We start from the raw sequence: 22,026 nt of genomic DNA, 5'->3' as shown, positions 1-22,026 counted from the left end.
AGATTGCAAAGTGTTAAAGAATGAATGACAGGAGAGCAAGTGGATGCAGTAAGTGCAGACAACATTTTAAAGGAATTTGAGAAAAGGTGGAGAGATATAGAACAATTGTGATGTCAGAGTCAAGTGAAGTTTTTTAAGTATTGTGGAAACTTGGGTATGTTTGAAGGCAGTAGGGAAGGACCCAGTTGATACAGAGAGGTTGAAGTTTCAAGAGAGGAGGTGATTGAGGATACAATCTGCTGGAAAAGATAGGAGGGGGTGGGAGTATATGTGTAGGGAGTTGGTCTTGGCAAAGAGAAGGGTACGTCTTTGTCAGAGACTGAGGGAGAGGAGGAGATAGTGCAAAATAATGTTAAGGAGTTGAAGATGAAGAGAATTGGAAAGGGGGAGTCTATGTTAAATGGTTCACTTTTTTTTTAAACTAAAAGGCAAATTCCTTGACTGAGACAATGAGGTAGGGAAAGTTATGGGGAATCTTAAGGACAGGAAAAAGGGTTAGGAAGACCTTCTATGGGTAGTGATAACCAATCATTTTGGGAGGAATGAAAGGATTGCTTTGCTGTAGTGAGGGCCCAGTTGAGGTTGGGGAATAGACACCAAAGTCACACGTACTCGATCCCCTCCCCCCCCAAATTCAGTACACTCTAGTGGCTCCCTGTTACTTTAGGATTAAGTATAGTCCTCTTATTGGCATTTAAAGATCCTTATAACCTGGCCCTTCTGCCTTCCTCCTCTCCATGCATTCTCTGATTGAGCACCAGTGGCCTTCTTGCTGCTCCTTGAATGTGACACTCCATCTGTTTTTCATGCCCAGTGTTCCCTCCTCACTTCTGCTTCCATCTCCTTCTTTTAAGACTCAGCTCAAAGTCCACCTGCCTAGATCTTCTTTGGTTGTCCCAGAAGCTCATGCCTTTGCTTAGAAGTGTTTGTATTTGTACCTGTGCCGTATTTACTCTGTGTTTATAGAAAGATAATATACTCATATATAACATGTCTTCATTAAATGTAAGTTCAATGAGGTATTAGGAATAGCTTTATTTTTTGTTTCCTCAGCTTTTATGTACCCAGCATATAATAAATGCTTGGTGATTGATTGGCCACTGGCTAATGAGCTATTAGGTCATGGCAGCCCGTGAAGAGAAAGAAAATTTTAAAATGGACTTCAGTTCTATTAGCCCTCTTCTGTGTGTGTGTGCGTGTGTGTGTTTTGGCAAGGCAGTTGGGGTTAAGTGATTTGTGTAGGGTCACACAGCTAGTGTCAAGTGTCTGAGGCTGGATTTGAACTCAGGACCTCCTGACTCGAAGACTGGAGTTCTATCTACTTCACCACCTAGCTGTCCCCCTCTTCTGCTTTTGAAGTGGCAGAATATTGTAAAAGAAGTCAAAGAGTGCTAAAAGTCAGTTTTTGGTGACTCTTCACACATTAACTTAGCTGTCAGTGATTAGAGTTTTTGTCCTGAACCAAATGTAATTCTAAAACTGAATCTTATAGGTCTTGACATTCTTGCTAAGAATCAGAAGAGAAAACAAAAGGAATCTCCTGCTTCATGGAAGGGTGGCTCATAGGTTCTTCTTGAAAGGACACATAAAAGAGTTGGAGTTGATTCATTGTGCATCTCAAGGGAACAAGAAACATGATCTCTTGGGACATTTGGTCATTTCACATTTCAGTGCTTATTACCAGAAATTGTTAAAAAACAACAAAAATCTCCTAAATCTATGAAAATAATTGTAGTTTATGTTATAAATCTATTGCAGGTGGTGAACAGAAAGAAACTTTATAAACAAGTTGATAAAACCCCTGAAATTAAATTGACATATACTTTGGTAATTGTCAAATTCAGTGCAAATGTAGACATAAAGGAAAATGTAGAAAAATGTGTGTGTGTGTGTGTGTGTGTGTATGAGTATGTATATGTATGTGTGTGAGAAATATGGTTCAAGAACGAGGGATGAGAGGGGCCAAAGTCTTAGACTACTCTGAAGCCTGATGCCAAACTTTCGTGAATACCTTCTTAAGGAGAAGAATTGGGTGGTGCTGACATGGTAAGCACCAGATTAACATCATAAAAAATGAAATTGGTTTTATTTAACAAATGGAAAATGACTAGTTAGTGATATGAAAGTTATTACTGAATTGCTATTTGTTTATAGTCAAATCATCAACTTGTTAGAATAAGTATCATAATATAAAACTAGAATGAAAAATGAGAAAAAAAATGGGATGTGATTAAATTTATTACAACCTAACTTTTTGAACAAGTCACTGATGCCAAAAAATGAGAAGTGGGTAGAAGAATGAACATTTTTGTACACAATAGACAATTTGTACATTTAACCAATGTAAATCATATGCCATAGTGAAAAAACTGACTTGAGCCTAAAAAGCCCTTCTTAGTGGCCACTTGATCTTCTTTCTAAGAGGAAAAATATGGCAGTCAAGGGTGACTGGTTTAGAACATAAAAGGGAAGGAAGACAGCAGATGGATGGAAAATAGGAAAGGTTCTCCAAAAATTTTTTTTAAAACAAACTGCATTTAGCATTAGAGTTGGACCATCACATTTGGACTCTCCCTCATAGTATCTCTCTGTCCTGGATGTGCTTCTTGAGGAAGTTCAAATGCTGCTGAAGAAAACACATATGGGAAAAGGAGTTGGTCCTAATAAAATATATGCATATGCATGTGTGTGTATAAATGTGTGTATGTGTATGCATATATATTATACAGATATATAGAAATATAGATATAAAATATAAATACAGTATATGCATATGCTTTTGTCTGTATGTGTGTGTGTGTGTGTATATGTGTATATAATACAGAGGAGATTCATGCTGCAGGCAGCACATTTTGAATGCATTTAGGAATCATTTATCTATGTCTCTGAAGGGGAGAGGAAGATAGCAGAAGCATGGAAAAAAATCTCAGACTGTATTATTTCTCTAAAAAGGTGAGAAGATGTATAATTACTAACTCCTATGACTACTTTTGTGGGTATATTCTCATAAAAAATTTAAAATCTCTACATGCATCTTTTATGAGGATATTAGAAACGAACAGGCAGTTTTTCACTAACAGTCTTCCTCAGTACAGTAGACCGCATTTACTATAACACAATTGACTAGAAGGTGTTGAGAATATAAGAACACACTGTGCTGATTGTTTCTGTATTATAAAGTAGCATCTTCATGTGTGTAACAAAATATCTGACTTTAAAGTGGCTTCTGTTGAAATGCTACAAGTTTCCTTGGCAGATAGAATGACAGAATCTTGAATCTTGAAACTCTTGTTATTCATATGGAGGAGGGGCATAAAACTGGGACATGTAAACTCATTCAAGGTGAGCATAACTGCCATGGACATGAAAGCTAGTATAGCAACCAAGTTGAAGAGAGATTCCTTTTAGGTGGTAAGGTATTCCAGGTGTTTGTGTACTTATATGATATTCTGATTGCATCAAGGCCTCGAATATTGTAGTCTTCTTAACAAGTTCCATGATCACTGAAGATTTTGAGAACTATTTGTATTTAAAAAAATGAGTGATTGTTCAGAGAGTTTTTCATATGATGATATGTAGTTGGATGGATAATCAGTGTGTATATGTGTATGGGTATGTATCGATATCTTGGACATACATTGCAAATAGATAATTATCGAGCCCAGACTTTGATAAGAAAAGGTTGGACAAGGTTGCTTTTGGGTACATTTTTCATTTTTTTTTTTAATAATCCCATTCTCCTTAAAACAATGGCCTACCTTTTTAACAGTTATATTAATCTTGTAATGTCATATGGCTACAAATTACATGAAACTACAATCTCTGAAGAATTGAAGTTGAGGATCACCCAAGGGGGCAATGAAGTGTGAACAAGTCACAACAGGTTCACTGAACGATAATCATCAAGACCAAAAGCCTCAAAGCAGGATTCATGCCTAGGGATTACTTACTGTGTATCCTTACGTGCTTAGTATAGCACTATGCATTATCTTTATAATCTACAGTCATTATTACCTGCTGTATGTGAGATACCATCATAGGCTATGCATACATGCTTAGTTTTGAGGGCTTTGAACTTGAAAAGTTACGTTTTTGTATGTTACTAGAGGTATAAAGGCCTGCAACCAAGGCTAAAACTGTATTCTAGTAGAAAAATTCAGTTCCAGAGCTACAGACTTAGTGCTGAAATGATCACTAATAATATAGTGGATTTGTTTGAGTCGGCTGGATTGAGAAGGCCAAAGTTATGTATGCTAACCTATCACCTTTGATGTCAAAACTGTATCAACATGTATGGACTTTTCCTATATAACCAGTGCTGACTTCTTTGAATGCTATCTCATATCATACTATCTGTGTACTTTTTGTATGTTAACTATGTAGCAGACAGAGCCCAGAGAGTGGGAAGACTCGGACCAAATTGACTATGGAAGAACTAAAGGCCTTTGTCCAGCAACTTTTTAGCCTTCCATGTGTTATCAGCCAGGCTCGACAAGTCAAGGTGGAGTATTTTTTTTTTTAATAACTAATTTATTTTTAGTTTTTGACATTCACTTCCATAAGATTTTGAATTTAAAATTTTCTCCTCCTATCTCTCTCCCCACTTCCAGATGGCATACAATCTGATATAGGCTTTACTTATACATTCATATTAAGCATTTTTTCCCATTAGTCATGTTGTAAAGAATAATTAGAACTGATGGAGGAACCACAAGAATGAAGCAATAAAACAAAACAACAAAGGAAAAGGAGAGCAAATAATATGCTTCCATCTGCATTCAGACTCCATCGTTTTTTCTCTGAATTTGGATAGTCTTTTCCATCATGAGTCTTTTGGAGTTGTCTTAGATCGTTGCATTGCTGAGAAGCGCCAAGTCTATCAAAGTCAATCATCACACAGTGTGGTTGTTACTATGTACAGTGTTCTCCTAGTTCCGCTCATTTCACTCAACATCAGTTCATATAAGTCTTTCCAGATTTTTCTGAAGTGCCCCTGCTCGTCATTTCTTATAGCACAATGGTATTCCATTACATTCATATACGACAACTTGTTCAGCCGTTACCCAAGTGATGGACATCCCCTCAATTTCCAATTCTTGGCCACCACAATAAGAGCTGCTATAAATATTTTTGTACATGTGGGTCCTTTTCCCATTTTTATGATCTTTTTGGGATACACACCTAGAAGTGGTATTTCTGGGTCGAAGGGTAGGCACAATTTTATAGCTCTTTGGGCATAGTTCCAAATTGTTCTCCAGAATGGTTGGATCAGTTCATAATGGAGTATTTTATTTCTTATGGGACATTGCCATACTACTTTTGGGGAAACTATCAGAACTACCCTAAACAAACTCAGGGTAGTTTAGCCCCAGTGGTTTGCCACCTCTCAGATATTTCCTTTTTGTTTCATTGAGTAATATAATGTTAGAGCTGGAAGGGCTCTTAGGAGGTCATCTTGTTTATCCACCGTATTTTAAAGATAGGGAAAAAATAAGCTTATTGCTCTGCTTGTTCCTTTCTTCATAAAATTGCTGCTATTTGAGATCCTGAAATGAAAACTGTTGGGAAGACGCTGTTGTGTGTTTTATTAATTGCTGTTACTCCCTCCCTTTTAATTTCAGAGTACCAAGAATTAGTTTGAATTATATTATTTCCCCCATAACAGTGTAAGGCATATCACTGCTTTCTTTTTTTTTTTTGTTTGCTTTTTTTCCCCCTCTTCTCTTCTATACTCCAGTTTCCTGTCTGCTCTTCCTCTCCCCTTTTTTCCCTTCCCCTCAGATATGAATGCCAAGTTTAATATTTGTTTATAGAGGCCCAATTTTAAATGTTATCTAATACATATACTACATATATGCCGTATGTAATAAATAGTACTTAAATGTTTGAATACATTTTAAACAAGTGACTGGGAATCAGCCTGTTGGTTTATTGCAAGAGGCAATAATTCATCAAGTCATAGAATAAAGTATAATGATCAGTACACACAGGTATATGCCTATTAACTGTTGTGCTGTATCTTTTTGTGCCGTAGTAGAGATGATATGTAATTAAAATGCCTAGAACTGACAGTTTGGACAGTCAGTTCCCGGTTTTGTTTTAATGATTCTTATTGCAACCTAACTTTGAGTATTCGTTTTATGTTTCAGAATTTGCTGGATGATGTGGAAGAATTTCATGAACGTGCTCAAGAGGCTATGATGGATGAAACCCCAGACTCTTCCAAACTTCAGATATTGATAGACATGGGTTCTAGTCTCTATGTAGAATTACCTGAGCTGCCCCGGCTGAAGCAAGAGCTGCAACAGGCTCGATGGCTGGATGAAGTGAGGCTGACACTTTCAGATCCACAGCGTGTCACTTTGGATGTCATGAAGAAGCTAATAGACTCCGGGGTGGGGTTGGCACCTCATCATGCTGTGGAGAAAGCTATGGCTGAGCTTCAGGAGCTCCTTACAGTCTCTGAGAGATGGGAAGAGAAGGCCAAGGTTTGCTTACAGGCTAGGTAAGTTCTGCTTTTGGTGCCTGTTGCCCCTGTGATAGTCATAGGATTTACCCAAAGGTAGAATTTGGAAGGGGGAATCAGAAAGATTCACTAAACAAATAATTCCATATTGTGTCATTGAGTATGCATTAAACTCTCAGTTGGGGCTGATCTTGATGGTTTGTCAGTCAGAATTCACTGACTTTGTTTTGTGCAGGACACTATGCCAGATGCTTTGGGGGATACAAGATAATAAATAATATGGTCCCTAAGTATCCTCCAGTAGCTTGCAGTTTAGTTGAGATAAAGTACACATATAACCAACTATTATATACTGCCCTATATTTAAGTGTGAAATAGGTAATAAAGACCTATCGCTAAATATGATAAGAGTTTAGAGGTTAAAGATCACTAACTGAAGGCCTGGGGCGGGGGTAGTATTTCCTGCTTGCAGTTGAAGGAAAAAAATTAGCGATCTCCTTACATATTCTTTATCTTGTCATACTAACTTTCCCCTCCTGTTGGGTGTGGTGAAGAACATGCAAACAGAAACAAAAGGTAGATAGTTCCTTAACTATACCACTGATCCCTGGTAATGCCACTCTCCCCTTTTCTCATTCTGTGCTACTTCTTCCTTTTGCTCTGATCTTTTCCTGGCTCAGTTCAAATTTAGACCCTAGTTTCAGACTGCTTGGTCCAGACTTATTTCCTGTTTCATTGTAGGCTCAGGATATCAGGGAAGAAGCTTCAAGAGTTGGAACTTGACCTGGGCCTTGAAGGATGGGTAGAATACAGATAGGTGGAAGGGCATTCCAGGTGGGAGGAGTGATAAGAGCAAATCAATCAATAAGCATTTATTAAGCATCATCTTTTATGTAGCAGGCGCTTTGCTGGGAAAACAAAGCAAAAAAAATAAGCAGTTCTTGTCCTCGAGTTTATATTGTATCAGGAAAATATGTACGTGTTTAGCTGAGAGATAAGAATATGCAATGTATTTGAGGGACAGTGAAGGATCAGAGTGTCTGGAATGGAGGTTTTATGTTGGGAAGGGCTAACCATGTGAGAAATAAGCATTTGCATTAGAGTTATTGCTCTGGTGGAAAACTTTGGTGATTTAGGCCTATATATTGCTGCCATTAATATTAATTCAAAGTGGCTAAATAAAAATGGTTCTATATATGAGCAGAAATACAATGTATTCCCCTAAGTTAAATTTCCTATCCCTTTTAATCCTTGATAAAAAAAAAATATAGGCTAATTCAAGGACAGAATGTAAGGCTCCTACATTACCACCCAGTGATGGAGTTTTAGATGTGTTACCTTGGCCTGTCCTTTTGTTAATTATAGAATTGTAGGGATTGTGAGGTGATTTTTAGGGGTCATTTAGTTTTCTCCTTTTCCTCTAGACAGGGTCATACTTAATCCTTTGCCGGTAAATGATTATACTAAATTAAAATTATTTGGAACTTTAATATGTGCCTTCCTTGCACTGCTAAGTGATATTTTGTGGTTAATAAGATTTTGAACTTGTATGAATAAACTCCAGTGTATTTCTAATATGTTACCTTTTCTAATTATCTGTGACTCATGTCTGAAATTATCATGGATGCCTCACAAAAAAATAGATCTATTGGTTTTCTGACTTTATTTCCCTATTTTTTTCTTCTTTTAGACCTCGCCACAGCATGTCAAGCCTAGAGAGTATTGTGAATGAAGCCAAGAATATCCCAGCCTTTCTACCCAATGTTTTAGCCCTGAGAGAAGCCTTGCAAAGAGCTAGAGAATGGACGGCTAAAGTAGAAGCTATTCAAGTGAGTGCTTTGGATCAAATTGCATGATTTTTTTTTTTCTATCCTAAAAATAAATGAATATTTTGCTCTTGTCAGCTCCTTGTCTTGTTCCCCACGGCAGTTATTCCAACCTTTTTTTTATCTTTGCTCACAAACTTTTTTTTAATCTTTGCTCAAGCCTAATTGCATCTTACCCCCATACTTCAGAAGTAGCCTCCTTAGCCTCCTGTTTCACTAATTGGGAGCATCCTTCCTTCATACCTGAAAAGGATTTGTCGTTGTCATTACCCATTCTCTCTCCTAATCCAATCCAGTATACTTAAAGTGCCTACTTTGTGCCAGATACTGTGCTAAGCTGGGGATATAATTTGAAAGGAGAGAGAGAGAGAGGCACAGACATACAGACACACACACACACACACACACACACACACACAGACACACCCACACACACACACAGACACACCCACACACCCACACACACACACGCACGCCCTCAAGGCACTTAGATTTTAATGGGGGGAGACAACACACAAAAGAAGGCTAGAAAGGTGGAGGAAGATAAAAGGTAATACCAGGTTCAGGGGCATCTAGTTGGGTGGAGTTTAAACCAGGCACAACAGCAGATAGAAAGTAGAGTGAGCTTCAGAGTCCAGTTTCTCTTGAAAGGAAAGCATTGGGAGTAGTTTGGTACTTCACACTCCAGTCCTTCCTCAGAGGAGAGAGAAGGCTGAGGGAGGTAATGTTAATCAAAGCTTGAGTTAGTTGCATGGTGATGATGAGCTTAACCTGAGAGGGGCAGCTTGTTCTGTGAAGTTGGAACCAGGCAAGGCAACTGATGTAAACTTGCCTTATCTCCTTATTAAGGCTAATCTCTCTCTGCCTTCATTCTTTGTCCCATTTCTTCCTACCTCCTTCAGGGACTTGCTCCAGCAATCATCATTTCTCATGCATATTCATTCTTTCCTTTCTACTGATTTTTTCTCATTTGCTTACAAACATACCGAGGTCTAATCCTAAAAAAATAGTTTTCCCTTGATTCTTTTACCCCATATTTTTCTTATTCTTCACTACCAAACTTACTGAAAAGATTGTCTATACTGAGAGTTTCCCTTCATCACCTGCCTTCTCCTTGCCATAAGTATCAAATTAAAAAATAAAATTTTTCCTAGTTAGAACTGCTTTCTTGGAGGTTACTTAGGTGATCCTGAAGCACTCGCCAAATGACTCAGTCTTAATCTTCCTTGACTTCTTTGTAGCTTTTGATCACTATTGAAAATTCCCTCCTACTGTAACCTGTCCTCCCTTGGATTCAGAGATACCATATTCCTCTGATCCTCCTACCTCTCTAAATGCCTCTTCGGTGGTTCTTCATCTTCTTATTAATACCTGAAAGGTTCTATATTCTCCAGGGTTCTGTCCTTAGCCTTCTCTGTGTTCCTTCTTTTGGCATTCTCATTCACTTCCATAGTTTCAACTATTCTCTCTATGCACATAGTTCTAAAATCTGTATCTTTAGCCCTGACACCTTTGAGAGCCAATGTACCAATTCCAATTACCTATAGGAACATAGTCATTCTTTCTACAAACATTTATTAAGCACCACTTTGTGTAAAACATTGTGCTGAGTGCAGGAAAAAAAATTTAAATAAGACACGATCCTATGCTCTTGTAGACTTTATAGTTTACAGAAGATTAGACAAAATCATAGATAATTGTAATACAAAATGTATTATTGAAGAATCAAGTGCTTAATGAATTTTGGTGAGTGAGAGAGGTATTAGTAACTAGAGTGGTCAAGAAAGACTTCATGAAAGAGGTTACATTTCTTTTGGGCTTTTAAAGGATGGGTAGGAATTCAGAAGGCAAAGAAGGGAAATGAAAACATCAGGCATTGAGAACAGTATGAGCAAAAGTACAGAAATAGGAAGGCACAGGGAACAGGGGGTAATACAGTTTGGCTGGAATATGGTTTGTGTAGAGGGTAGCAGCATGAGAAGACTGGAAAGGTAGAGTGGTTTTCAATTGTCACGGACCCAATCTCCCTCCTAGAAGAAAAGGTAAAGGGGTTCAAGGAATGCCTCTTCATTCTCTAGGTCTTATGGAGAATGAAGTGTTTTTTTTTTTTTTAAATGGAAGAAGGGTTTCAATGTGAAAACAAAGAAGACAAAAGAATCTGAAGAAGCAGCTGGAAATTCCCACTTGTACCTGGAGATTGGAGGATGGAAGTATGTCATACAGAAGAGAAAGGAAGGAAGAAGGACCACTGAACACTTAGAGCTAAGAAGCAGATGTGTGAAGTTCTTCCTAAGGAGAAGGGAGTTGGATGCCTTGAAGAGGAAGCAGCTGCTTCTCCTCCACAGGTGCTGACGGATGAGATCACCAATCAAAAGTCAAAGTAAGAAGAGACAAGTAGTGGTGGGTGGAGACGTCTTCCTGAAGGATACGGGGCAGCTACTTTTATGGACCCAGTAACAACAGTAGAAGGTCTGATGTCTTCCAGGGGCATATATCCAAGAAATGAAAGAAAATCTTCTAATACCGAATTACTACTCATTTCTGATAATTACTGTGGGTACAAATGAAACTTCCAGAAGAAATCTGGAAAGCTAGCTAAAGATTAAAGAGTCTTGGACAAGAAACTCAAGACCTTAGGGTCTTGTTTTTTTTTTTTTTTTGCAGATGTACAAATAAATTAATCCTCCATTATTAGTATTATCATACACTCACGCCAAGATCGCATTTCCTGAAATACACATGTATTTATTTCCTTTGTTCTTGAAGAGTTCAGGTCACCAGGTCTAAGTGGATTGCATTCTAAAGAAACTGGCAGATGTGATTAGTTAGCTTTTGCCAGTGTTTTTTACAAGATTGTAAAGATGAGGAAGTGGTACTGTGGGATTAAAAGGCAAATGTTTCCTCAATTTTCAAAAGAGGAAAAATAATAGAGTCTGAAAACCATAATAATATATATAATTTTTTAGGTAGTGTTTTCATCACTGCTCCTAATTGAAGGCAGGCAACTAAGATGATGAAGAATCTTGAATCCACGTCATATGAGAATTAGTTGAATGAACTAGGCATGTTTAGCCAGGATGAGAGAAAATTCAGGGGGACTTGATAGCTGTCATCAAGTATTTTTAAGACTCGTCATTTGGAGGAGAAATCAGACCTGTGCTGATTAGCCTGAGGGGGAAGACCCAGGAGCTGGCAGAGCTGAAGTGGGTTCTGTTGAGAGGTGATAGATTTCCCCTCCTCCGAGGTCTTCCGGGTGAGGCCGGAATGGAAGACCGTTTTTGAGGGATGTTGTAGTGATATTTCTTCTGTAGTCAAGTTGGACTAGGTGACCACTAAGCTCCCTTCCCCCTCTGAGGTTCTGTGAAGGCAAGGGCTTTACAAGAGAAGAGCAGATTTGGAAAATGAAGAACTGGTAGTGAGGACGATGTTCAAGGAGGAAATTTGTATTTTTGGACTACAGTTTAAAAAGAAATGACAGGCTCTTGGCCAGGGATATAGGGCATGTAGAAGGGCTTGTAAATTTTGTTAAGAGCCTTGCGTATTTAATCAAAAGACTTTAAACAAAGAAGAGAGAAGAAAAATGTAGCTGTTCTGTGTGGTATCTAGCCCGGAGGTTTATTATATAAATCATTCTTGTCCCCACACTGCACAGCCCAGCCAAAGTGGCCTTCTTGCATTTTCTTATATACAACATTCTGTCTCCCATCTTACTGTCTTTGTACAGATTATCTCCCATGAATGCCTGGAATGTACTTCTTCCTTCTTTCTACCTCTTAGAATTCTAGTTAACTTAAAACTGACTTCTTGTATGAAGTCTTTCCTATTTTCCCTCCAGTTGCTGGTGCCAAAAAAATTACATTGTATTATTTTGAATAAATGTTGTATGTCTCCAATTTGTGTCTGAGGCACGATTTGAGTCCTGACTCTGAAGCCAGCTTTCTATCCAGTATCTCATGCTAACTTTCAGAAGCTGTATTGTGAGTGTAAAATACCATGAACTAGTAGTGTCAAACTCGGCTAGAAATAAATCTCTGCAGGCTGCATGTTGACTAAGAAAACCACAAAATATTATATACTATTTTGTATTTTTATTTGTTAAGTATTTCCCAATTACATTTTAATATGGTTCAGTTTCGTGCTGGCTACAAGTTTGGAACCTCTGTTATGGACCACTTAAATAGAACTAGGAAATAAATATATGAGTATTTCAGGAAATTCAATCTTGGCATGAGTGTATGATAGTATTAATAATGGAGGATTAATTTATTTGTACATCTGCAAAACTCTCTCTGTCAGAAGCAAAGAAGTTAATAATGACTTATATTTTGTGATAATTTCATCCTTCAAAAGCTAGTAGAATCTTCAAGGAGAAGTTCTGTTCTGAATCTGATTTTTCCAAGAAAGGGAAGAACTCGTTGCCGTGGCACAGATGATTGGAACCTTGGGAGGGAAATAACCTTCATTTTAGGATTAGTGGTGGAAGAGAGGAAAGCTGGGCAATGTCAATGCATTCTGGACTGAAAGGAAGCGGATTTCACAGTGTTCAGAGAAAGGATAGGTAGGATCCTATGTTCTAAAAGGTATAGGGGAAGATGGCACAGGAGGAATGGAAAGTTCTCAAGAATGAAATTCTGAAGACACAGAGAGAAATGATTCTGTTGAGGCATAATTGTTTGAGGAAAATTATGTGGATATTCAAGGACTAATTAAAAAAAAAGATTTCTATAGAAGATGAAAGCAAGACAAGGTAATAGAAAATGACTCAAATGTGCCATACTCCTCTAAGAATGTGTCAGGATGGCAAAAGCTAAGGAGGAGCTGCTGCTGGCAAGGAAAGCTAAGGATAACGAAAAGGGTTTTTTGTTGTTTCGCTACATAAAGAGTCTGTGAGATGATAACTGATAACAAAGAGAAGGTGTAATTGCTAAATCCTTATTTTGCTTTTGTTCTTTCTCCCAAGGAGAATAACCTTTGTAGTGGAAAACTTAGAACAAGAATGATGAATAGCAAATCATTAGGGAGAACATAAGAGAGCACGTTGTTCTCGAAGAGTTCAGGTCACCAGGCCTAAGTGGATTGCATTCTAAAGGAACTGGCAGATGTGATTAGTTATCTTCTGCCAGTGTTTTTTACAGAATTGTAAAGATGAGGAGGTGGTACTCTGGGATTAAAAGGCAAATGTTTCCTCAATTTTCAAAAGAGGAAAAATAATAGAGTCTGAAAACTGTAAGGGAGTGAGCTTGATTTTGGTTTTTGGCTGAATTCTAGGGTGTACTATTTTTGTTGTTGTTGTTGTTGTTTTTTGGCAATTGGGGTTAAGTGACTTGCCCAGGGTGACACAGCTAGTAAGTGTCAAGTGTTTGGTCTAAGGCCAGATTTGAACTCAGGTCCTCCTGACTTCAGGTCTGGTGCTGTATCCACAGCGCCACCTAGCGCCCCCTAGGGTGTACTATTAATGGAATGGTTAATAAATACCTAGAAAGGAAAGTAGTGATCAAAAGGACACAAGTTAAAGGACACACTAAAGTTATTTCCTTTTTTTTTTTTTTTTTAACAGTTTTATTAGACTCCTGAGAGGTACCATGGTACAGTGGATAGAAAGCTGGCCTTAGAGTCTGGAAAACCTGAGTTCATGTCCCAGCTTTGACACCTACTGGCTGTAGGTGATCTTTGGCAAGTTATTTAATTTCTCAGTGTTCCAGACAACTCTCAAAGATTGTAACTTGCAGAGGAGGTGCTGATCTGCATTGGTAGAAGAAGTTCCTTGCCAGGAGTTCCTTATATCATTGAAATCACAGGTCCAATCCTTCACCCTGCCAAACAGACAATAAAAAAAAATTAAAAAAAAAAAACTAGGCTAAGAGATTAGATGAGTGCTCTAGATAAAGTTTGCCCAGATCTTGTCAAAATGTGTGGTAATACTTCATGCAGTTCTTTTGGAAAAGATGAAGAGATTTGGTATAGCTGAGAGTACAGTTAAGTAGATTCAGACTTAATTGAATAGTCATACCCAACTGATAGTTACTATTGTTTTGATGTGAGCTTGGAAGAAAGCGTTCAGTGGAGTGTACAAAGACTCTGTGCTTGGTTCATTGCTGCTTAACATTTTTATCTTTACTTGCATAAAAGCATGAATGGCATGCTTATCAAATTTGCAGGTGACATGAAGCACAGTGGGATAGCTAACATGTTGTATAAGAGTAAAGATCCAAAGAGGTTTTGCCAGGTTAGAACGTTGGGCTAAATCTAATAAGATAATATTTAGTAGAAATAAGACTTGGGTTAAAAAATATCAACTTCACAAGTAAAAGTTGAGATAACTGTGGCAAGATAACAGTTCATATGTAAAAGATCTGCAGTTTTGAGTAGACTGCAAGCTCAGTATGAGTCTACTGTGTGATATAGCAGCCAAAAAAAACCGAATGCAATAGTCAATTGCATTATGGGAGGCATAATGTCCAGATGATAATCCCTTCCTTGTACCTTTGCTCTGGTCACACCATACCTGGGTCATTATGTTCTGTTCTGGGTATCATATTTTAGGAATCGATAAGCTGGAGAATGTTCAGAGGAAGGCTGTCGAGTGATGGAGGGCCTTGAGTTCCTGCCATATTAGGATCAGCTGAAGGAATCAAGGACTTTTAGCTTGGGGAAGACTTTGAGGAAGAGGGTGGGACATGATGGCTGTCATAGATATTTAAAGGGTTGACTTACAGAGGAGAACAGATTATGTTTGTTCTGTTTGGCTTCAGAGGGCCAAACTTCAGAGGGCAGAACTAGGAACAATTGGGTGGAAGTTGCAAAGGGATAATTTTGGGCTTGATATAAGAAAAACTTTTTAACAAAACTGTCCCAAAATTGAATGAGGAGGTTTTTTCCCCCCACCTATTCATTCATTCATTCATTCATTCATTCATTCATTCATTCATTCATTCATTCATTTATTTTTAGTTTTCAGCATTTACTTCCATAAGATTTTGAGTTCCAAATTTTCTCCCCACCCCCCCCACCCCAAGATGTTGTGAAGTTTGATATAGGCTCTACATACACATTGATATCGAACCTATATTCACATTAGTTATGTTGTAAAGAACAATTAGAACCAATGAATGAATGAAATGATGAGAAAGAAGAAACAAACAAAAAAAGGAGAAAAAAGAACAAATAATATGCTTCAGTCTGCATTCAGACTCCATACTTCTTTTTCTGGATGTGAACAGCATTTTCCATCATGATTCCTTTGGAGTTGTCTTAGATCCTTGCATTGCTGAGGAGAGCCAAGTCTATGAAAGTTAGTCATCTCACAACGTGACTATTACTGTGTACAACGTTCTCCTGGTTCTGCTCACTTCACTCAGCATCAGTTCATTCAAGTCTTTCCAGGTTTTTCTCTTAGTCCTCCTGCTCATCATTACTTATAGCACAATAGTATTCCATTACATTCATATACCACAACTTATTCAGCCATTCCCCAACTGGTAGGCATCCCCTCAATTTCCAAATCTTGGCCATCACAAAAAGAGCTGCTATAAATATTTTTGTACATGTGAGTCCTTTTCCTGTTTTTATGATTTCTTTGGGATACAGACCTAAAAATGATATTGCTGAGTCAAAAGGTATGCAGTTTTATAGCCCTTTGGGCATAGTTCCAAATTGCTCTCCAGAATGGTTGGATCAGTTCACAACTCCACCAACAGTGCATTAGTGTTCCAGTTTTCCCACATCTCCAGCATTTATTATTTTCCTGTTTTGTTATATTAGCCAATCTGATAGGTGTGATGCAGTACCTCAGAATCGTTTTGATTCGCATTTCTCTAATCAGTAGTGATTTAGAGCATTTTTGGATGAGGAGGTTTTAAAGGAAAGGCTAAATGTTCCCTCTTGTCAAATATGTTATTGGGGAATTCTTGTTTAGGTATGAGTTTGACTAAATGATCTCTGAGGTCCCTTCCAGACTGGAGATTTTCTGGTCCCACTTAGACTAAAATCATGTCTAAAACTGACCTTTTCTTACCTAGTAAACCTGTTCCTTGCTCCAGTTTTATTATTTCTGTCAGTAGTACTGTTTTCTTGTTGTCTTGCTTTTGTCCTTTCTAGTCCTATTACCACTACCCTAATGTAGGTTTTCATTACTGCCCACCCAAGATTATTAAAATAGTCTATCTCTTAAAAGATCTTCCACCTTTATTTTCCACCCCCTCTTATTCATCCTTTATAATTGTTAGATGTTTCTTTCTTATCTGTAGACACAGTCATGTCACTTCTCTACTCAAGATCTTCTTTAGTTTCTTATTGCCTGTTGACTACAGTTCAGACTCCTTAGCTTGGCATTTAAGTCCCTCCACAATTTGGAGCCATCTGCTTTTTAAACTTTATATCACCGGACTGCCACCAAACATGTTCTCCTTTGGCTAGACTGGACTACTGTTTATTCTTCCTTAGATATACCCTGTATTTACTTGCCTCTACTCAGGCGTATTTCCTGGAATATTCTTCCCACTTTAACCCTGTTGAATTTTTATCCACCTTTTAAAATGCCACTTAAAGGTCATCTCCAAGAATCTTCCTTTCTTCCTTTTGGCTGATAATGACCATTTCTGACCTATATATACACATAGAGAGAAAATACATATTCCCAGAATCTCAGAGTTACAAAGGAATTCAAAGGCCTTCTAGTCCAACCCACAACTGAATTGTTGTTCAGTTGTTCAGTTTGTGTCTGACTCTTTGGGACCTCATTTGGGATTTTTCTTGGCAAAGATACTGTAGTGGTTTGCCATTTCCTTCTCCAGCTCATTTTACAGATGAGGAAACTGAAGCAAATAGGTTAAGCAACTTGCTCAGCATCCCAGCTAGTGTAAGTATCTGAAGCCAGATTTGAACTTAGGTCTTCCTGACACCAGGCCTGGTACTCTATCAACTGTGCCACCTAGCTGCTCCAACTAAATAAGAGTCCCCTTTAAGGCTTACCTAGCCTTTGCTTGAAGGCCTAGATTTGCATCTCACCTCAGGTGTGTGAGCATGGGCAAGTTATGGCCTACTTTGGCCTCAGCTTCCTAGTTTGTAAAATGAGGATAGTGCTTTGATTACTATGAGAGTCAAATAAGATAATCTATTTAAAATGTTTTGTAAATTTTAAGGCAGTATATTGTTATTGTTAAATTTTCAAATATTGGAAACAGCCTTCTTGGATTTGACATTTTTAACATGCCCTATGTGTTTAATGATCTGCAGAGTCCCTATTAGTGACATGGCTTAGGTGCTAAGGAATCTAAGATTCCAATTTTGAAGCAGTGTTTACTAGGGGAAATAATTAAATTGGAATGGAATTTAAAGTGGGCCTAGAATATTATAGTAATTTTATAAATGAATAATTATCTCAGTGCTAAGTCTTGAGCCCTCAATTAGTAAAATTCCTCTCTTGTGATGGAGATGCTTGAGCAGGGTTACCTGTGCCCTTGAGTTTTCCTTAGACTGTGAAATTGGCTTCCTTCTCTGCTGTAGAAAGATAGATTAGATTAGGAATTAAGTATTATTTGAGGAATTATGAGTTGTGCCATATTCCCTTAAGCAAAATTAATTCCCCTTGTTTCTGTGGCGAATTTCTTAGGGCACCACAGATAGAAGGCTCTCAGTGTTTGCTGTTGATTAAAGGGTAGTCTCTCTCTTCTTTAGACTGTGACTTTGAGATCCCCTCATACCTTCATTCTTTCAGTTACTTCCCATGGCACTGAATTATATAAGAAATTACGCTCACCTAGGCTTGTAGGGTGCGAGATATTGTAGCATGGGAAATCCTGGAATACAATGTTATTGTGCTGACTTGAGCTCATCTGGTTCACGTGCCTTATTTAACATATTAGTAAACTGAGTTGTAGAGAAGGTAAGTAATGTGGCCAACATCCCATAATTAGCATACTTAAGCATTTGATCTGTGCTGTCATCTGTGTTGATATATCCCTTCAGTGGTGCAAATCACAGTCCATTTATGCCTCCTCATCCTGTATAACTCTTGCCTATGCCATCCTGGGAACCTTCTACTTAGTGTTTATTTAATCTGCTGTGGACCTGCCTCTTGACATCACATGGGTATTAGAACTGTCCATTAATTTTCTCTTCCTTTTACTCCATGATTCTCCAATCTCCTTTTCTACTCTTGTATTTGACTCCTTGTCATGCACTCTATAATCCAGCCTGCTTGTTATTATTTATACACACTACTCCATGTCTAGTCTCTTTGCCTTTATGTGAGCTGTTTCCCATGCCTAGAAAGCTTTTCCTCCTTACCACTGACTGTTAGAATCTCTGGCTTTCTTTAAGACTTGGTTCAAACACCACCTCCTTCAGGAGGCCTTCCTTGGTTTTCTCTCAGCTGCTAGTACCACCCCATCCAAGGATACCTTCCATCTCCTCTCTGTTTGTCTTGTATATTCTGATGTGTTGATGTTGTCTTCCCCATTAGAATGCTTCTTGAAGATAGGAACTGTTTTTTTTTTCTTTTTCTTTGTATCCTTATTGTTTAGTTTGGTGCCTGGCACGTAATAAGTGGTTAAGAAATATCTGTTGATTGATTTTGATATCTTTTATGTTTATTTTTGTGCCAGTAAATTGTAGCTGTGTGGTATAGTTATTAACATGTTAGCTTAATTTTAACACTGAGGTCTGGTCACTTTTTTTGTTCTACCCTGATTCTACTCCAAGTCCCTTGAGGAATTGAGATCCTTTTTATCTACCTCTGTAGGCACAGTTCCTAATTTCATGTTAAAATTCCTTTTCTGAATAATTTTACTCCAGTTTTTTCACTGTCATTTTTTATTTCTATACCCAGACATGTTTTAGCCATCTCTTTCATAGGAATCTAGCTTAAAGGAATCTTTAATTTGTTGTATTTCACTTCAACTCAGTCCTTTCCCCCTAACAATCAACGAATCAAGAAATATTTTAAGTTCCTACTAAGGCACTGTGGTGAGAATTTTCTTTACCTTTTGCCTCCTGCCTTGCCCATATTCTGGTGATGCTTTTGTTTCCCCAGCAGTGTTAGCGCCAACTTGGTGCCATCCCAGTTATTCTGATTTTTATCAATTACAGTTTTGTCTTATGTAAAATGCAGATATTTTCTAAATTCATCAGTGGAATTATAGGAAAAATTGACTCCAAACTCTTTGAAAATATTTTTCTACAGTAGGCTATTGTACTAAATGAAAAGGTCTTTCTTTTTTTCAGAGTGGCAGCAACTATGCTTACCTTGAGCAGCTGGAAAGCTTGTCTGCCAAGGGACGGCCTATCCCAGTACGACTTGATGCATTGCCCCAAGTGGAGTCACAGGTAGCAGCAGCACGGGCATGGAGAGAACGTACAGGAAGAACTTTTCTTAAGAAAAATTCTAGCCATACACTGTTACAGGTGAGCAGCAGTATTGCTGGATGGAGACAGTACTTCCACCTGTTTTCTTTGGTGGTTCAGAATCTGAGGTTTTGGGTATTGTAGGCATATTATTTTGGTGTGAAATATATTCAAGGACAATTTTTCCTCATCTATTTAAATTGTGTGTTCAAGAACCCCACATACTAGTATCAGATATTGACATGAAATTTGGATCCTCGTGCAGTTTTACCTACTGCTCTTATTTGTTGTTGCTGTTTACTTATTTGAGTCATGTCTGACTTTTTGTGAGCCCGTTTGGGGTTTTCTTGGCAAAGATACTGGAGTGGTTTGCCATTTCCTTCTCCAGCTCATTTTACAGATGAGGAACTTAGACAAATGGAGTTAAGTGAATTACCCAGGTTCACGTGGCTAAGTGTTTGAGATCAAATTTGAACTCAGGAAGAAATCTTTCTGATTTCAGGCCCAGCACTCTATCCACTATGCTACCTAGCTGCCCGTTGGCTCTTATGAATGTGTTCATGTCCTTTTTGGTGTGGTAAAGGAGAAGGGACTTTTATAATGACTGGCCTGACAGATAACAATGTGCTTTGATTGACCTCTAATATAAAAAGGTCTTGTATAGGGATAGAATTCCTTCTCTTTCAATTTTTTATTCCCTGTGTTCCACTTTTCATAACTTTTTTTTTTTTAAGGTACTAAGTCCTCGGACTGATATTGGTGTTTATGGAAGCAGCAAGAACCGAAGAAAAAAAGTAAAAGAACTAATGGAAAAGGAGAAAGAAAAAGATCTTGACCTTGATCCTCTGAGTGATCTGGAGGAGGGGTTAGAGGAAACTAGAGATACAGCAGTGGTGGTAAGGGGTTCATTTGAAGAATTCTGTCTTTAAAATATAATTGTGTGTATGTGTGCTCAGATCTGAGAAAATTAGCTGTATAATGTCTATACATTTGTTATTTCAACTTCCCAATAAATTTTGAAGGAAAAAGTCCATCCGTTCGTCCATCCATCGACTTTTAAGGTTAATTCTTCCATCTGGACTCTGGACTCCATCTTTCCCATCTCTTCAGGTCCTTGATCAGTTACAACCATCTCCTACCTGTTAAGTATCTTATATCTCTTTTCATAGACTACCTTCAGACATAATTGGGCACTTCTCTCCCCAACTCCTCTTTTATAAGAAAGAAAACAAAATTTGACCTTCCTTCCTCTTTTAATTACTGATTTCTCCATTCTTTCACTATTTTCCATTGATCACTCTCTTTTTTGGAACTTCTATTGTACATAAGTACTACGTAGTTCTATATTTAATTTTCTCATTGCTTCATATATGGTAGCTTCTTGGAAAACATCCCCTTTATCATCCAATTAGGAATATACTTGAGGGTGGGAATCATGTTTTATATTGCTTATCTCCCATACTGCTTAACACAGCATAGTAGGAACTCATTGTATTTGATTATCTAGGTTACAGAAAAAGGAAACTATTCTTTTTCATTGTTTTGTTCCTTATTTTATAATTTAAATTTTTTTTTTTGATGAGGCAGTTGGGGTTAAGTGACTTGCCCAGAGTCACACAGTTAGGAAGTAATATGTGTCTGAGGCCCTATTTGAACTCAAGTCCTCCTGACTCCCAGGACTGGTGCTTTATCCACTGCACCACCTATCTGCCCCTATAATTTAATTTTTTATTTTGAACTTAAATACTAAAAAGGAGCATTACATAGCACAACACAAAAATATGTAACCATAAATCTCCATTTCATACTGCTTATTTTTTAGAATTAAAAAGTTTTGTGTGTTGTAATAAATTCCATATGTTACTTTCAGAATTCTCCTTCCTATCTGTGCTTCCTTCTCTTCTCTTTTTTTGCAATGAAAAATGTTTCAGTGACCTTTTTGGTACTACTGTTGTTAACTCTTCCCTCTTCCCCTCCTAGTTAACAACCTTGAGAATTAAAAAAAAAACAACAAACCAGCAAACCTCATAACAAGTAAATGTAGTCAAACAAAACTATCCACACAATGGCCATATAAAAAAATGTGCATCTCTTTCTCCACTGTGAGATCATCACCTCTCTGCCAGGAGGAGAACACACTTCATTGTAGGTGCTCTGGAGACATGGTTGGTCATGATAGTATTCCGTCATGTTTGTATACCATAATATGTTTAGCCATTTAACTGACAATTGATGAGCTCCACTTCGGTTTCCAATTCTTTGTCACCTTGAAAAGAGATGCTGTAAATAGTTTTGTGCATCTGTAGAATTTGTTTTGATTAGGGCTAATCTCTCTCATAATCTGCTCTCCCTTATTCCTTTTTCTCCTCTTCCTTCCTGTTTCCCTGTTTA

At 37.8% G+C, this 22,026-nt stretch overlaps 1 protein-coding gene across 2 annotated transcripts in view; it reads left to right on the top strand.

Moving 5' to 3' along the window:
* The window catches only part of KDM5A (lysine demethylase 5A), a 97,810-nt gene that overhangs the window by 49,649 nt on the left and 26,135 nt on the right, over positions 1-22,026 (top strand). For both annotated transcript variants that reach the window (XM_027857286.1, XM_027857285.1), the window contains exons 18-22: positions 4,384-4,501; positions 6,150-6,505; positions 8,157-8,295; positions 19,516-19,695; positions 20,370-20,531. In XM_027857286.1, the coding sequence (XP_027713087.1) occupies positions 4,384-4,501; positions 6,150-6,505; positions 8,157-8,295; positions 19,516-19,695; positions 20,370-20,531 (955 nt within the window). The remainder of the gene's footprint in view (positions 1-4,383; positions 4,502-6,149; positions 6,506-8,156; positions 8,296-19,515; positions 19,696-20,369; positions 20,532-22,026) is intronic.

The sequence above is a fragment of the Vombatus ursinus genome, unplaced genomic scaffold, assembly GCF_900497805.2.
Source record: "Vombatus ursinus unplaced genomic scaffold, bare-nosed wombat genome assembly UNPS02012082.1, whole genome shotgun sequence".
NCBI classification, from domain to species: domain Eukaryota; kingdom Metazoa; phylum Chordata; class Mammalia; order Diprotodontia; family Vombatidae; genus Vombatus; species Vombatus ursinus.
The sequence above is the reverse complement of the archived record's forward strand: the minus strand, read 5'-3'. Positions and strand labels throughout refer to the sequence as shown.